The sequence below is a fragment of the Babylonia areolata genome, chromosome 17, assembly GCF_041734735.1.
Source record: "Babylonia areolata isolate BAREFJ2019XMU chromosome 17, ASM4173473v1, whole genome shotgun sequence".
Taxonomy (NCBI): domain Eukaryota; kingdom Metazoa; phylum Mollusca; class Gastropoda; order Neogastropoda; family Buccinidae; genus Babylonia; species Babylonia areolata.
The window spans coordinates 10244454-10261953 of NC_134892.1; the positions used below are offsets into that span (position 1 = coordinate 10244454).

The 17500-nt window shown below is 48.0% G+C and overlaps 1 protein-coding gene across 1 annotated transcript; it reads right to left on the reverse strand.

Annotated features, from left to right (window-relative positions):
• Positions 1 to 597: 597 nt before the first annotated feature.
• On the reverse strand, positions 598 to 16559 carry LOC143291399 (uncharacterized). Its single transcript, XM_076601239.1, has 7 exons — positions 16437 to 16559; positions 12287 to 12430; positions 8782 to 9279; positions 7188 to 7431; positions 5113 to 5417; positions 3883 to 3918; positions 598 to 805 (listed from the first exon to the last, which is right to left on the reverse strand). Exons 2-7 carry the CDS (start codon positions 12345 to 12347, stop codon positions 627 to 629), a joined length of 1323 nt encoding a protein of 440 aa, XP_076457354.1. The 5' UTR covers positions 12348 to 12430; positions 16437 to 16559; the 3' UTR covers positions 598 to 626.
• Positions 16560 to 17500: the final 941 nt, after the last annotated feature.

Below are 17500 nucleotides of genomic sequence, written 5' to 3' on the forward strand. Positions count from 1 at the left end.
CCCACTCCCATACCCCATACCCCCTCCCCCGAGTTTCCCACTCCTCCAAACCACTCTACACAGCCACAACATCCAGGGATTTTAGGAAATCCACCCGACCTCCTCCCCCAAGTAGAGGATTACCCCCAGGAGTCCTCCCCCCTCCCCCACTCCCCATTCCCACTCCCCCCAACCCACTCTACACAGCCACAACATCCAGGGTTTTCAGGAAAGCCCACACAACCTCCTCCTCCAAGCAGAAGATTACCCCCAGGAGTCGTCACGGGCCGGCAAGGTGGTCTTCCCGCGCCGCTCATTCCGAGTCCCCCCCCCCCTCCCCCACACTCCCCATTCCCACTCCCCCAACCCACTCTACACAGCCACAACATCCAGGGGTTTTAGGAAATCCACCCGACTTTCTCCCCCAAGTAGAGGATTACCCCCAGGAGTCCTCAAGGACCGGCAAGGTGGTCTTCCCGCGCCGTTCATTCCGAGTCCCCCGCTCCCCCGCCCCCCCCCCCAAACCCCCACCCCCATACCCCCATACACCTTCCCCCGAGTTTCCCACTCCCCCAACCCACTCTACACAGCCACAACATCCAGGGTTTTCAGGAAAGCCCACCCGACCTCCTCCCCCAAGCAGAAGATTACCCCCAGGAGTCGTCACGGGCCGGCAAGGTGGTGTGGGCCACGGAGGAAAGCCTGGAGGCGAAGGTGGAAGCAGGGTAGTAGCGCTTGGCGAGGGAGGGAGGGGAGAAGTAAGAGGAAGCGCTGCGTCCGTCTTCCTGGAGGCTGTTGGTGTTGTCGACGTGGTGATGGAGACTGCCTAGAACCACCACCACGACCACCAAATGAACGAGAGATGATTGGTGCACTCTTTGTTAGGAATGTATTCACAAATCAAATCTTCCCCTTCCTATCTCTGTGGCTGCCTTCACATCTACACGTACCCCCATCTCGCTCTCTACGATCAGTTTTGGATCCACTCTGTTTACTACGCACACCCAGATTCAAACACTCCACTGTCAGTCGCCGCTCTTTCTCTGTCTCTGGACCTTGCGTTTGGAATGAGCTCCCCCCCCCCCCCCCCCCGGCCCCTTCGCTTCGTCAGGTCTCCACACTCCAGCTCTTTCAAGTCTGGTCTTAACCCTTTCACCGCCAAGCTCGCATTTATGCACAGGTGTGGTAGAGGTCCCATGTCACTGAACTGAAGGTGGCCATTCATTGGTCTGTTATCCATGAACCTACTGCTCGTAATGTTCGGTGGTAGGACTGATAGGCCATGTTTTCTATACATCGCAGGGGGAATCCCCAGCTATTCTTAGCCACTGTCTTTTCTGTGTTTATACCACAAGGGAATTTTGTACTCTAAATTGACTGGCGGTGAAAGGGTTAAAACCCACCTCTTCCCAAGATAGCCTCCCTTCCCTGCCCCTTCGTTGTTTTTTAGTTGTGTGTTTGTTTGTTGTTGTTGTTTTTTTTCAGTCTAGAGTTGTGTATGTTGTGACTGACTGTTGTGAAAGCGCTTTGATTTGTCTCTGCACAAGATTCAGCCCTATATAAATACTAATTATTAGTATTATTATTATCATTATGAAGGTGTCACTTCACTTGAGATGGCTGAACACCGCTTTGGCGATGAAACCGACCCATTCCCCTCTCCCCCCACGCCCCCCCCCCCCCCCCCCCCCCCCCCCCCCCAAAAAAAAAAAAAAAAAAAAAAAAATGATGAGTAGAAGAAGGAGGAGCAGGACGGGCATAATAGCCAAGTGGTTAAGGCGGTTGTCTCTCAATCTGAGGGTCCCGGGTTCAAATCTCGATAACGGCGCCTGATGGGTCAAGGGTGGAGAAGAAGGAGAAGTGATTAGAATATGTTTACCAGCCATACCATTCCAACCAAACGCTGTAATTAATTAATGCTCATTCGATGAGTGCAGTGACCGAACTGGGTTCCAGCCTTGCCGGATTCAGCTCTCGCCCGGGTTCCCCCCCCCCCCCCCCCCCTGAGTTTGATCCCCGGTTCAGTGCACATCTCAGTAGTTCGATGGGTCATGGAAATACGGAACAGAACGACGATCATCCCCAGTATGTACGCACTCGTCCCAAGGAGAGAGGTGTAGTGACAGCGGTGATAGTCACAGCAAGGTTGCTGACACAAAGGTCAAAAAGTCCCATAGCGTTTTACGGCCATTCGGGGCAGTGAATTCATACCCACTGTGTCCAGGGGCTCGGCATAGGAAGGCGGGACCCAGTCCTCTCCTTTCGCTGTTGTCACCTTCCCCGACCGAAATCTTCTTCTTCTTCTTCTCTTCTTTTTCTTCTTCTTCTTCTTCGTTCATTCGGGGGCTGCAACTCCCACGTTCACTCGTGCTATGTTCACGAGTGGGCTTTTACGTGCATGACCGTTTTCATCCCCGCCGCCATGTAGGCAGCCATACTCCGTTTTCGGGGTTGTGCACGCTGGGAAATGTTCTTGATTCCATAACCCACCGAACGCTGACATGGATTACAGAATCTTTAACGCGCGTATTTGATCTGCGTGCGTATACACGGGGGTTAAGGCACTAAGCAGGTCTGCACATATGTTGACGTGGGAGATGGGAAAAATCTCCACCCTTTTACCCAGCAGGCGCCGTTACCGAGATTCGAACCCGGGAGGGACCCTATTGTGCCCGTCCGACCGAAATCAAGTACACTTGTGGGTACCGTGGGGTGGTAAGAATCGGAGTAAAGCGCCTTTCCCAAGGACACAACACCATGCTGGCGAAACTGACGGGGTCTTCAACTCTAATCACTGACTGATGAACACTCGATCAGACGTCAAACGCCTAACCTATAGAATTGTAATTACATGAATGGGGGTGGGGGGGGGGGGGGGGGGGGGGGGGGTGAACGCTTGCACACACAAATATTAAGAAGAAGAAAAATCATCATCATCATCAAAGGATACTGATCACGAACCGATTTCACAGCAAGAATATGTAGGTATCCCATCACAGGAACTGCCTTTAGTTAAAAAAAAAAAAAAAAAACGAAAAAAAAAAAGAAGAAGATGCTGTCTGATGAAGAGTTATTTCCCGTGCGCGTATATCTCGATTAAAAAATCGACATTTCGGTGTATTAAGAGGAACTTAGATAATAAGTACCAAACAAGTACATTTCTGGTTTCTTAAAGGGACATAACTTCTGCATGTTAATTTGCACCGGCCGGAGTTGTGTACCTTTTGAGGAGCGAAAGTGTCTCTCCTTATTTATCTATGTATTTGTTTATTTATTATTTTCTGTATCAACTTCCAGCGTTTTCACTGAATGTGGCATTGGCCTGAAGAAGTGGAGAAAAAACTTGCAAAAGAAATGATTTACTATATGTGTGGGTGGTGGAGGTAGTGGTGAGTGTGTGTGTGTGTATGTTGTGTGTGCGTGCGCGCGGGGTTGTGGGGGGGGGGGGGGGGGAGCGCTGGGGCGGTGGAGGGGGGGGGGGGGGGGGGCGGGCGTATACGTGTGTGTGCATGTAGTTATGTGTGTGTATGTATGTGAGTGCGTTTGTGTGTGTATGCACGTGCATTTGTATGTGTGCTTACATGCATGTGTACGTGCGTGCACGCATACATGCGTGTGTCACGGTGTGTGTGTGTGCGTGTGTGTGTGTGTGTGTGTGTGTGTGTGTGTGTGTGTGTGTGTAAAATGATCAGCATGTACCTGTGGTCCTGATTTTCTGGACTTTAAAACCAATATCGACAAGATGAAAAAAAGCCAAAAACACGATGTTTAAAGCCAACAATTCAAATCAATCACTGTGTCTTGTGCTTGCCAGTGCGCAAAAGAGAGAGCGAGAGCGAGGAAGACAGAGACACAGAGAGAGAGAGGGAGAGAGAGACAGACAGACAAACAGATTTCACTGACCTTCATCATCATTTGCGGACTGAATTCTTCGTCTTCCTGAAAACAGATGAAACTCAATCAAATTAAAAGAGGGGGGGGGGGGGGGGGGGGGGGGGGGGGGGGGGGGGGGGGGGGGGGGGGGGGGACCAACCCCAGATATAACCGATTCATCACAAACTGGATTAATCATATTCTCTTGTTTGCCTTTTATGTCTGTCTGTCAGTCTTTCAGTTTGAGTGTGCGCATGCGCGAGCGCTAGCGCGTGCGTAGTCCAGACTCGTCTATGTCAGTTTCAGTTTCAGTTTCAGTAGCTCAAGGAGGCGCCGTCACTGCGTTCGGACAAATCCATACACGCTACACCACATCTGCCAAGCAGATGCCTGACCAGCAGCATAACCCAACGCGCTTAGTCAGGCCTTGAGAAAAAAATAATAATAAAAATAAATATGTAAGAGTGCACCAGTGTGTGCCAATGAATCAACTCTCACTTCCAGACCAGGAACTTGACCAGTCGAACCCCCACCCTCACGGATACAGCATTAGTGGCAGATAAGCGTCTCAGTTAACCCTTTCATTGCTGGAGGAAAAAAAAACCCCAGTAGAAAGTGGTGTTTCGAGTCATATAACTTTCCGAAACAATAAGCCTAAAACTGCGGAAATGGTCTGGAGATATACCACTCTAGATAAACTGTGTGAATTTTCAGCTTTGCAGAGTTATTTCCCTTCATGAGTGACGTTACTATGCACGTAGGTGATACGTGCTTTGAGCACTCAAGGAGTTAACCATCTTGCCACCTCCCTTCTCGTTGTACTCGCTAAGAACAACAACAAAGTCGACGACGATAACAATAACAACAACAACTACTACTACTACTACAACGATGACAACAACAACAACAACGAAACAACAACGACGATAACAACAACGACGACAACGACAAGAACAACAACGATGACAACAACAACAACGACGACCACCACCACCACAACAACAATCACAACGCCAACGACGACGACTATAACAAATAAAACAACGACGATGACGGCAACTACAACGACGACTACAACAACAACGATGATAACGACAATCCCAACGACAACGACGACGACTATAACACATAACAACAACAACAACAACTCCAGCAACAACGACGACGACAACAACAACAATGACGACGACGACTACAACAAATCCAACAACAGCGACAACAACGACGACGACAACGACAACAACAGCAACAACAACTCACTTTCCCGCCACATACAGTAGACGACGACGCCGACGATGACAGCAGGCACAGCGCTAGCCACGCCGACGACAGAGGCGATGATGATGACCCTCTCCGACTCCAGAGAAGCCAAGGACAAAATGTTCGTGCTCTTGGTCGTTGTCGCTGCCTCTGACGAAGATGACGAGGTTTCCACGCTGCTGCTATTGCTACTACTGGTCGCGGAGGTGGCTGTAGCGGTGGCGGTGGCAGTGGTTGTAGTGGTGGTGGGAAAGATGTGGGAGGAGGAGGCGAAGGAGGAGGAGGAGGAGGAGGAAGGGTTTGCACTGGAGATCGTGGAGGTGGAAGGGGATCCTGGGAGAGAAAAGAAAAGGAAGAAAAAAAATAATTACCCATCGCCAGATTCCTTGTGTGTGTGTGTGTGTGTGTGTGTTTGTTTGTTTGTTTGTTTGTTCGCTTGGTTTGCTTTCCTTACCCGGTGTGACGTCCCAGATAGCCCCCCCCCACCCCCCACCTCCCATCCCCCTTCTTCACCCCCGCCACACACACTCTTCGGCAGGTCCCCCAGCGACCGTTCGAGTTTTTTCTTCTTCGTTCGTGTCCACTCGTAAATTATACGAGTGGGCTTTTACGTGTATGACCGTTTTTACCCCCGCCATATATGCAGTCATACCCCGTTTTCGGGGGTGTGCATGCTGGGTATGTTCTTGATTCCATAACCCACCGAACGCTGGCATGGATTACAGGATCTTTAACGCGCGTATTTGATCTTCTGCAGTGCGTATACACACGAAGGGGAGGTCAGGCACTAAGCAGGTCTGCACATATGTTGACCTGGGAGATGGGGAAAAATCTCCACCCTTTACCCAGCAGGCGCCGTTACCGAGATTCGAACCCGGGACCCTCAGATTGAAAGTCCAACGCTGTAACCACTCGGCTATTGCGTCCGTCGTTCGGGTTTCTGAATCGTACTCCGCGGGAAGTTCTGGACGTCCCCATCACCGCCCCCCTGCCCCCACCCCCTAAGCTGTTTCGGTCCCCACCCTAAAGGGCGCAATAGCCGAATCGAAGAACAAACCCATCTCCCCCCCCCCCCCCCATTCCCCCCAACAACCCACCCACCTTTAGACCATGACGATTCACCACTGACACTGAACGCTGTCGTCGTCGTCATCATCGTCATCCCCGTCGACGTCCCTTGTGATGACGGTGCAGATGACGATGAAGATGATGATGATGCTACAGTTCTGGCGTTCTGGGATTCCGTCGTCGTTATCATCATCGTCGTCGTCGTTGTTGTCATCGGCGATGACGACGAAATTGTTGTTTTTGTTGTTGTTGTCGTTGGTGTTGATGGTGATACGTCGCTTTCAGATGCTGAGGTCGTGGGTGTTGTGGAGGTGGATGGAAGAGTCAAAGGTATTGGTGATGATGACGATGACGACGATGATGATGGTGGTGATGACGACAAGAAGGATGACGACGATGATGATGATGATGTTGGTGGTGATGACGACGATGGTGATGATGGGCGTGGTGGTGACAGCGACGACGACATTGACGATGGTGACGTTGATGATAGTGGTGGTGATAACGAGGACGACGATGATGTTGGTGATGATGCTGTTGGTGGTGATGACGACGATGATGTTGGTGGTGATGATGATGATGGTAATGGTGGTGACAGTGACGATGATGGTGGTGGTGATGATGACGATGATGGTGTTGTTGATGATGACGATGATGGTGGTGATGATGATGATGGTAATGGTGGTGACAGTGACGATAACGATGATGGTAGTGGTGATGATGACGATGATGATGATGGTGGTGGTGGCGATAACGAGGACAACGATGATGTTGGTGATGTCGGTGACAATGACGATGATGGTGGTGTTGATGACGACGATGATGGTGGTGGTGATGTTGGTGACAATGACGATGATGGTGGTGGTGGTGGTGATGATGACGACGACAATGTTGACGGTGGAGATGATGACGATGATGATGATGGTGGTGGTGATGACGACGATGGTGGTGACGATGATGGTGGTGGTGATGACGACGATGATGATTGTGGTAGTGGTGATGATGACGATGATGGTGGTTGTGGTGATGATGACGACAACGATGACGATGGTGATGACGATGATGATGATGGTGGTGGTGGTGGTTTGGTAGATGTCAACATCGTTGTAGCTCTTCTAGTTGACGTTGACTGTGACGGTGACGGTGGTGGTGGTGGTGTTGGTGAGGAAGATGACGTGGTGGGTTCTGGTGATGGGGATGATGATGTTGCTGTTGCTGTTGTCGTCTGGGTGGTGGCTGATGACGTACTGGCTGAAACCACACACGCACACACACACACACACACACACACACACAGAGAGTGAGACACGCACACACACACGCACACACACACACACACACACACACACACAGAGTGAGACACGCACGCACACACACACACACACACACACAGAGTGAGACACGCACGCACACACACACACACACACCGAGTGAGACACACACACACACACACACAGAGTGAGACACGCACGCACGCACACACACACACACACACAGAGTGAGACACGCACGCACGCACACACACACACACACACACACACACACACACAACTGACCCCCTAAATCAATTGCCTATCAAACTGAACAGACCTAAATCGAAAATATCAGTACTCGCTCAAACCATTCCGATTTTTAGCATGAACCCAAACCAGAAATTTTCTATACTAACAAGTTCCCTGAACAAAACAAACACATCGTACGTTTTAAGCAAAACTCTTTGTAGAACTTTCGGGGGGGGGGGAGAAAAAAAAAACAAGAAAAAAAAAGAAAAAGAAAAAAAACAACAAAAAAACAAACAAACAAACCTCCCGCTCCTCTTCCCCTCTCTTTCCTCATTTCCCTCCCTCTCTCTGCCTCTCCCTCTCTCTTCCCCCTTCTCTCTCTCCCTCTCGCACCCCCTTCTGCTACCCCATCTCTCCCTCCCTCCCTCCCACTCCCTTTCAATCTACCTCTCTCTCTCTCCCTCCCCCCCCCCCACCTCTCTCTGTTTCACCACTCTCTCTCTCTCTCCCTTTCAATCTACCTCTCCCTCTCTCATCCACCTCGAACCTCTCTGTTTCACCCTGCTCGCTCTCCCTCTCCCTCTCTCCCGCTCCCTTTCAATCTACCTCTCTCTCTCTCTCTCACTCCCCCTCCCCCCCCACCTCTCTCTGTTTCACCACTCTCTCTCTCCCTTTCAATCTACCTCTCCCCCCCCCCCCCCCCCGCCCCCCCACCTCTGTTTCACCCTTCTCTCTCTCCCTCTCCCTCTCTCTTTCAATCTACCTCTTTCTCTCTCCCTCCCCCACACCCACCTCTCTCTGTTTCACCTCTCTCTCTCTCTCCCTTTCAATCTCTCTCTCTCTCTCTCTCTCCCCCCCCCCCACCTCTCTCTGTTTCACCCTTCTCTCTCCTTCTCTTCCGCTGCCCTCTCTGTCCCTCACTCTCTCCCCCACACTCTCCCGCTCTCCCACCCCCTGTCTCTCTCTCTCTCTCTCTCTCCCTCTCTCGCTGTTCCGCTGCCCTCTCTGTCCCTCACTCTCTTATCTACACTCTCCCTCTCTCCCCTCCTCCCCCACCCCACCTCTCTCTCTCTCTCTCTCTCTCTTTCCCTCCCCAAACCTGTTCCTTCTTCCTCCGTCGCTTCCTCCGTGTCCAGCCATAGGTAGCACGACGCTGACGTCACGCCGTCCAGAGCGCACGTCACCTTCCCGAAGGTCAAGGCCGCGGGCACCCGGTCCAGGTCCACGGTCAGGCTGGTGTACCCGTAATGGTGGCGATCCACCCGGTACCCCGCCACATCCCCGCTCGGACAGTAAGGAGATGGAGAAGGAGGAGGAGATGAAGAAGAAGACGAAGGAGGAGAAGAAGAAGAAGTATGAGAAGGAGAAGAAATAGGAGACGAAGAAGGAGAAGAAGGCCCCTCCGAGCTGAGGAGGGGCAGGAAGAAGAGCTCGCAGTCGCGGGTGATGACGTAGTCCCTGGAGGTCTCCAGCAGTGACGTCAGAAGCCAGGTGACGCGGCGGGTGGTGTCGTCATGGGGGCAGGTGACGTTGTACGGCTGGTGGCGGGTCAGCGTGATCAGCCCTCCCTCCTGGCATTGCTGCAGGCTGCGGACTGCTGTTTCGGACACAGGGACGAAAGATCCAGATTCAAGAATATGTTGTGTCAATCCTTTGACCCCTTTTGGATTTGGTGGGACATGGAGGACATTAAGTGACAGCATTGATATCGATAGAAGCTGACGGCTGTTTTGAAAGCATGAACGAAGTATCCAGATTCAAAAACACGTCGTATTACTCACCTGAAGTGGGTACATGGAGGATATTAAGTGACAGCACTAATATCGATAGAAGCTGACGGCTGTTTTGAAAGCATGCACGAAGTATCCAGATTCAAAAACACGTCGTATTACTCACCTGAAGTGGGTACATGGAGGATATTAAGTGACAGCACTAATATCGATAGAAGCTGACGGCTGTTTTGAAAGCATGAACGAAGTATCCAGATTCAAAAACACGTCGTAGTTACTCACCTGAAGTGGGTACATGGAGGATATTAAGTGACAGCATTGATATCGATAGAAGCTGACGGCTGTTTTGAAAGCATGAACGAAGTATCCAGATTCAAAAATACGTCGTATTAATTCTTTGACCCCTTTTCGATTTGGGAGGACGTGGATGATACTGAGTAACAGTACTTGTATTTGACCCCACTGATGGAGAATTATCCAGATTAAAGAATACGTCGTATTAATCACCTGATTTGGGTACATGGAGGATATCAAGTAACAGCATTGGTGTTTGACACCACTGATAGAGGTTGAATGCTGTTTGGAAACATGAACGAAGAATCCAGATTTAAGAATTATGTTGTATTAACTCTCTCCATACGAACGGCGAAAGAGACGACGTTTACAGCGTTTCATCCCAATTACCATCATCAAAATATTGCAAGCGGAACGCTCTTATACTGAAGAGGTGAATGTTGACAAAGAATACCACAGTTCTGACGACGGAAGCTAAAGGTTGGGTCATTCAGACACCCACTGGACATCCGAGGGGTCTGTGTAGAGGAGAAGAGAGGACTGGCCGTACTGAGTGAGTTAATTCTTTGACACTTTTTGGATTGGAGGGGGGGGGGGAGTGGAGGACATTAATTGAGTAACAGCATTGGTATTTGACACCACTGATGAAGACTGACGGCTGTTTTGAATACACAGTGCAATACAATACAACACGATACGATGCAATCTGATGCCATACGATGCAATACAATTCAATACATTCAATACAATACGTTACAATACAGTACATTATATAATACATTATGATTCAACGCTGTGCAATGCAATGGAACACTATACAATGCAATACAATACAAAAAGGATACGATACAATACAATACAATGCGTTACAATACAACGCAGTACAATGCAATGGAATACAATGCAATACAGTACAACACAACACAGTACAACACAGTACAATACAATGCAATACAATACAATGCATTACAATACAAGGCAGTGTAATGTAATGGAATACAATGCAATACAGTACAACACAACACAACACAACACAACACAGTACAACACAGTACAATACAATGCAATACAATACAATGCATTACAATACAAGGCAGTGTAATGTAATGGAATACAATGCAATACAGTACAACACAACACAACACAACACAGCACAGTACAACACAGTACAATACAATGCAATACAATACAATGCATTACAATACAAGGCAGTGCAATGTAATGGAATACAATATAAAACGATACCAAAAAATGGAATACTATATAATGCAATGCAATGCAATGCAACGTAACACAGCACAGCACAGCACAGCACAGCACAACACAACACAGCAGTACAGCACAGCACAACACAGCACTGTACAACACAGCACAGCACAGCACAGCACAGCACAGCACAACACTGTACAACACAGCACAGCACAGCACAACACAGCACAGCACAGCACAACACAGCACAGCACAACACAGCACAGCACAGCACAACACGACACGACACGACACAACACAGTATCAGTAGCTCAAGGAGGCGTCACTGCGTTCGGACAAAAATCCATATACGCTACACCACATCTGTCAAGCAGATGCCTGACCAGCAGCGTAACCCAACACGCTCAGTCAGGCCTTGAAAAATAACAACAACAACAAAAACCCACAATACAACACAACACAGCACAGCACAACACAGCACAGCACAGCACTGTACAACCCAGCACAGCACAACACAGCACAGCACAGCACTGTACAACACAGCACAGCACAACCCAGCACAGCACAACACAGCACAGCACTGTACAACACAGCACAGCACTGTACAACCCAGCACAGCACAGCACTGTACAACACAGCACAGCACTGCACAACACAGCACAGCACAACACGGCACAGCACTGTACAACACAGCACAGCACTGTACAACCCAGCACAGCACAGCACAGCACGGCACAGCACAGCACAGCACAACACAGCACAGCACAACACAACACAGCACAGCACAACACTGCACAACACAGCACAGCACTGTACAACACAGCACAGCACAGCACAGCACAACACAGCACAGTACAACACAACACAACACAGCACAGCACAACACAGCACTGTACAACACAGCACAGCACTGTACAACACAGGACAGCACAGCACTGTACAACACAACACAACACAGCACAGCACAGCACTGTACAACACAACACAACACAGCACAGCACAACACAGCACGGCACGGCACAGCACTGTACAACACAACACAACACAGCACAGCACTGTACAACACAGGACAGCACAGCACTGTACAACACAACACAACACAGCACAGCACAGCACTGTACAACACAACACAGCACAGCACAGCACAGCACAGCACAGCACAGCACAACACAACACAGCACAGCACAGCACAGCATAACACAGCACAACACAGCACAGCACAACACAGCACAGCGCAGCACAGCACAGCACAGCACTGTACAACACAACACAGCACAACACAGCACAGCACAGCACAACACAGCACAGCACAGCACAGCACAGCACAGCACAACACAGCACAGCACAGCACAGCACAACACAGCACAGTACCTGCGCCAGCAGTGGTCAGACTGGCCATCACCGTCAGAAACAGAAACAGAGTCCTGCTCATGGTGCTGTCCTCACATCCACTTGGAAGACACGGTCGTCGGTTGGAGGCTCTGTTTGAATTATGGAACCGTTGTATTGACAAACCTGCAAAAAAAATAATCCAAACAAATCTTCTCTCCCCCCCCCCCCCACTCCCCCCCTTTTTTTTTATTTTTCATTCCCTCACTGTCCCTTTTAAAATAAAGCTTTAATAAAAGAAAAAAGGAGAGAGAAAAAAGGCACCATTCCTTTTGAAGCAGTATTTACATAACTAATGCATTCTATTCTGTATCTGTTACTTCCATTCTGTAGCACATGTGTGTGTGTGTGTGTGTCTGTGTGTGTGTCTGTCTGTGTGTCTGTGTGTCTGTGTGACTGACGTGTTATTGTGAAGTGCTTTGAAAAATTTGAAACAGCTGCACAAATTTATTGTGGTTATTGTAATTTTTGTTGTTGTTGTTGTTGTTGTTGTTGTTGCTAATTTTTCATGGCTCACGTCTGATAATTATTCCTGCTGTACAACAAAACCGAAAAAGGCCGAAGGAGGAGGGGGGTGGGGAGAGGGGGCGGAGGAGAGATGGGAATGGGATGTTACCAGTACAAACATAACGATCCTTTTTTTTTTTTTTTTTTTTTCCTTTTTGGCTCACCATGTTAAAGGAGTGTTTGTTGAACGTGTGACGGGCTGAAAAGGAGCTAATTCTATTTCTCACTGCCTGAATTCAATTTGGTGCATGGATTTTTCCAAGATGCAGACCACAAGTCGTTAAAGTTTTGGTGATCTTGCCTGTATTCTGTATTCTCAACATAGGCGCCCCTCAAGGCTGTGTTCTGTCCTCACAGTTATATTCACTGTTTGCATACAACTGTGTATAACATGTAATGCATAGGACACCTATGATTTAGTTTGCCGATGACACTACTCTAGAAGGGCTGACCGCGAACAGTGTAGAGTCCAAAACACAGAGAAGAAGTACTAGAACATGTCAGCGGGTGTGACAGTATGATACAGTACAAAGCGAAACAGTACAATATAGTACAGCATATGTAACACAGTAGTCACTTTTGCCGATGACACTACTGAGCGCGCTGGTTCGAATCACGGCTCAGCCGCCGATATTTTCAACCCCCTCCACTAGACCTTGAGTGGTGGTCTGGACGCTAGTCATTCGGATGAGACGATAAACCGAGGTCCTGTGTGCAGCATGCACTTAGCGCACGTAAAAGAACCCACGGCAACAAAAGGGTTGTTCCTGGCAAAATTCTGTAGAAAAATCCACTTCGAAAGGAAAAACAAATAAAACTGCACGCAGGGGGAAAAAAAGGGGTGGGGTGGGGGTGGGGGTGGGGGGGTGGGGGGTGAGGGTGGGGGGTGGGGGGGGGGCGCTGTAGTGTAGCGACGCCCACTCCCTGGGGAGAGCAGACCGAATTTCACACATAGAAATCTGTTGTGATGAAAAGAAATACAATACAATACAAATGCTCTAGAAGGGCTGATTGTGAACAGTGTATAGTAAAAAATACAGAGAAGAAGTACTAGAACCTGTCAGCTGGTGTCATCAAAACAACTTAGAACTCAACGTATCAAAAACAAAAGAACTCATTTTTATATCTCAGGAACATCACGTAGGGCCATATATATATACCGCTTGTCATTAAAGACAAGTAAGTAGACATCATCAGTGAAATCAGATTTCTGGGACTGATCGTTTTTAATGATCTGCAAGTGTATTTGTTTTACGATCAAAGTGGACTTTTCGTATTTATTTCTGTTCTCTCTCTCTCTCTCTCTCTCTCTCTCTCTCTCTCTCTCTCTCTCTTTTTTTTTTTTTGGGGGGGGGGGGGGGGAGGGGGGGTTAGGGAGGGTTTTTCCTTCTTTTTTTTTCTTTTTTTTTTTTTGTCTGCACAGGTATATTTTTTTCACTGACAAAGAGGATTCTTCTAAACAATTTTGCCAGGGACAACCGTTTCGTTGCCGTGGGTGTTTCGACCTTTTCTTTATATTATTTTGATTTACTTATTCATTTATTTATCTATCTATCTATTCATGTATTTATCTTCTTCTTTTTTTTACCACATGCGCCAAGTAGGCTACATACTGCACACTGGACCTCGGTTTATATCGTTTCATCTGAACGACAAGCATAAAAACCACACCCATATAGCCCGTACACAGGGCCATTTGCTGGCGCCCCACATCACCCCTCAAGGTGCAGTGAAGGAGGGCGAAATAAAAAATAAAAAAAAGGATTCGAACCCGTGCACACTCGCTTCCTGGTCCGTCCGCGGGGCACCGCTTTTGCCGCTGTGCCACCGTGGCTCCTCGATTTTGTGACGAAATGTCAGGCCGGGGTCCCCCCCCCCTCCCCCAGCCCCCCGCACCCCCTCCAACCCCCTTGATCTGCTGTTCGTACGTGTGTAGCAGCAGTATGGCCCAACGCTCAGTTGATACCACAGAAGGCCGGACATAAGCTTACAGTGTATCCAACAGCAAAGTGAGAGCTGTATGATCAATGGTTTCTCCATTGCAATGGGAATCCATTTTCATCTCAGTCTTTTTGTGGAGGCAAGATTGCTCTGGCTCTTAGTGCTGCAGCCTTGGGGGCTAAGTCTGTCTTTGGGAACCATCCCCCAACGCCGACTGTCCTAAAACCCTCTTGGTCGAGAGAGTCGGGGATGTAACTTGTGGGCAAGACACTATCCGCTATTACCAAATTCTAGCCCCAGATAGTTGGGACAGCAGTTGCCTCCTCTGCTGTTCTGATGGTCGTAGTCGGACACGACAGACTATCACGCAACAGCAGTGTGACTATGGTGGTGCACGTCACACAGACCAAGATTTTTTTAGTCCCCCGTCCATTCAGACCTTGAGCGAGGGTCTGAGGGCTAGTCACTCGGGTGAGACGATAAACCGAGGCCCCGTGTGTAGCATGCACTTGGAGGCATGTTAACTCTTTCCATACGAACGGCGAAAGAGACGACGTTAACAGCGTTTCACCCCAATTTCCATCATCAAAATATTGCAAGCGGAAGGCTCTTATGCTGAAGACGTGAATGTTGACAAAGAATACCACAGTTCTGACGACGGAAGCTAAAGGTTGGGTCATTCAGACACCCACTGGACATCCGAGGGGTCTGTGTAGAGGAGAAGAGAGGACTGGCCGTACTGAGTGAGTTAAGAGAAAAAAAAAGAAGAGAGAAAAAAACAAAAAAAAACAGCAACAAAAAAACACAAAAAAACATATGTTAACTCGGCAACAGATGGATTGCCCCTGACAAAAATCTAAGGAAAAATCCCGGTTTGACAGTAAAACAAATATTTACACATGCAGACAGGAAAAAGATGAACAATTTGTGGGCGCTGTAATGTGACGAAGCTGGCTACCCATATTCTGCACAGAGAAAACTCCTCCGATACAATAAAATACGATACACTACAATGTAACGCAACACCACACCACAAGAACGCTACACCACACCACACATAACAATGCAACACGATGCAATGCAATACAGTACAGTCAGTACTAAGTTTCTGACGAAACTTGATAAACCAATGGTGCTGTAAAGACTTGCGCTGATTAAGAAGAGAGAGAGAGAGAGAGAGAATCTGAGAGAGAGAGAATCTTTTTAATGAGGGAAGTGGAATAAGCATGCATATGCTTTTTTACATCCAGTCCTCAGGGCAAAAAGAAATGAAATGAAAATGTTCACAAGATAACAAAAGGTTATAGAAAAACATACATGAAAGAGAGAGACAGAGAGAGAGAGAGAGAGAGAGAGAGAGAAAGAAAACCGAACAAAAGAAACCATTCTGTACATACAGATACTAACTTTCTGATAAAATTGAAAGAACCAATGGTGCAATAAAGGCCTAGGCGGATTTAAGAATAAAAGACAAAAAAAAAAAAAAAAAAAAAAAGGTAATACTAGACAAACTAAGCTAGCTATGAATGTACAAAGACGACTCAAACAAAACTTAAGTTTCTACAGGTACGGGAATGAAAATTTCAACAAAACTTCACACAATCAATGACACTACACACGCGTTTTATACATGACATTAACGAGTCTAACTAGATATAAGTAAATATTATATTTAAACACGCACCTTCTAAATCCAATGACTTAAAAAATTCGGGTCCTCAAATCTTGCCTGGATGATATGAAACCTTCACAGATTCTCAACAAAGTGGAACATTCGCGAATTTGTTCCTTAATGACTCGATAATAACCTGTTTTTTTTCTCATTTGATATCAACCCAGAATTCGACAAAGCACACAAAAAAAACCACACCCCATTCTGTACATAGACCCACTCTGCCAGCCAGTTATTTATAAATAAGTTCACACAAAAAAGAGCGTCTTCATTTTTAGCCAATCAGAACGTCCTTCAAACTTCAGTTCGTAAGAGCGAGCGAGAAGTACCAAAAACGATCGAGAATTGTCGCTTTTTTCGCTTTTTTTGTGTGTTCAACCATAAAGAAATCTGAACAAACAGAGTCATACGTGGCATTTGAAAGAGTGGAGGAATACTCAACATCGCCAAAGTTTGCTTGAGAAGGCCGTGAATTCAGTGGGTTCGCGGGGATCAGTGTTTGCACAGAATCACAATGGGATCGTCAGTCCATTCGCAGTGCTGCGCAAATTTCGGACACTCCAGAAAGGAGAGTGGTTTTTTTTTTAGATGGTCATGACATTCGGAAAGTCTTCCTGTTCTTGTGTAGTTTGTTATGATTTGCTATGACAATAAAATGTCAGAATTTCTCTCTGTCTCTGTCTGTCTGTCTCTGTCTGTCTGTCTGTCTGTCTCTCTCTCTCACGCGCGTACGCACGCACGCACACACACACACACACACACACACACACTCACACACACATACACGCACGCGCTTACATATTTAGGCCTACATACAGTCACTATCCCCACCTCCACAATTGTATGTGTGTGTGTGCGTGTGTGTGTGCCATGTGTGTGTGTGTGTGCCATGTGTGTGCCATGTGTGTGCGTGTGTGTGTGTGTGCGCGCGCGTGCGTGCGTGCGTGTGCGCACTGTATGCACGTGCACACCTGAGAAGAGCATGGATATAAAACAGTGTGTCAACACCACCTCTTCTGGCTGGCAACACAGCACACGCCCACAGTGCAAACACTTTCTCTCGGCAACAGATGAAA

Excerpts from the sequence above, each read along its gene's own strand:
- LOC143291399 (XM_076601239.1), bottom strand. The coding sequence starts at position 12,347 with ATGAGCAGGACTCTGTTTCTGTTTCTGACGGTGATGGCCAGTCTGACC. Across the intron at positions 7,432-8,781 it reads GACGGAGGAAGAAGGAACAG|CCAGTACGTCATCAGCCACC; the intron begins GTTTGGGGAGGG and ends GTGTGGTTTCAG. Across the intron at positions 806-3,882 it reads GTCCGCAAATGATGATGAAG|GCAGTCTCCATCACCACGTC; the intron begins GTCAGTGAAATC and ends TGGTGGTTCTAG.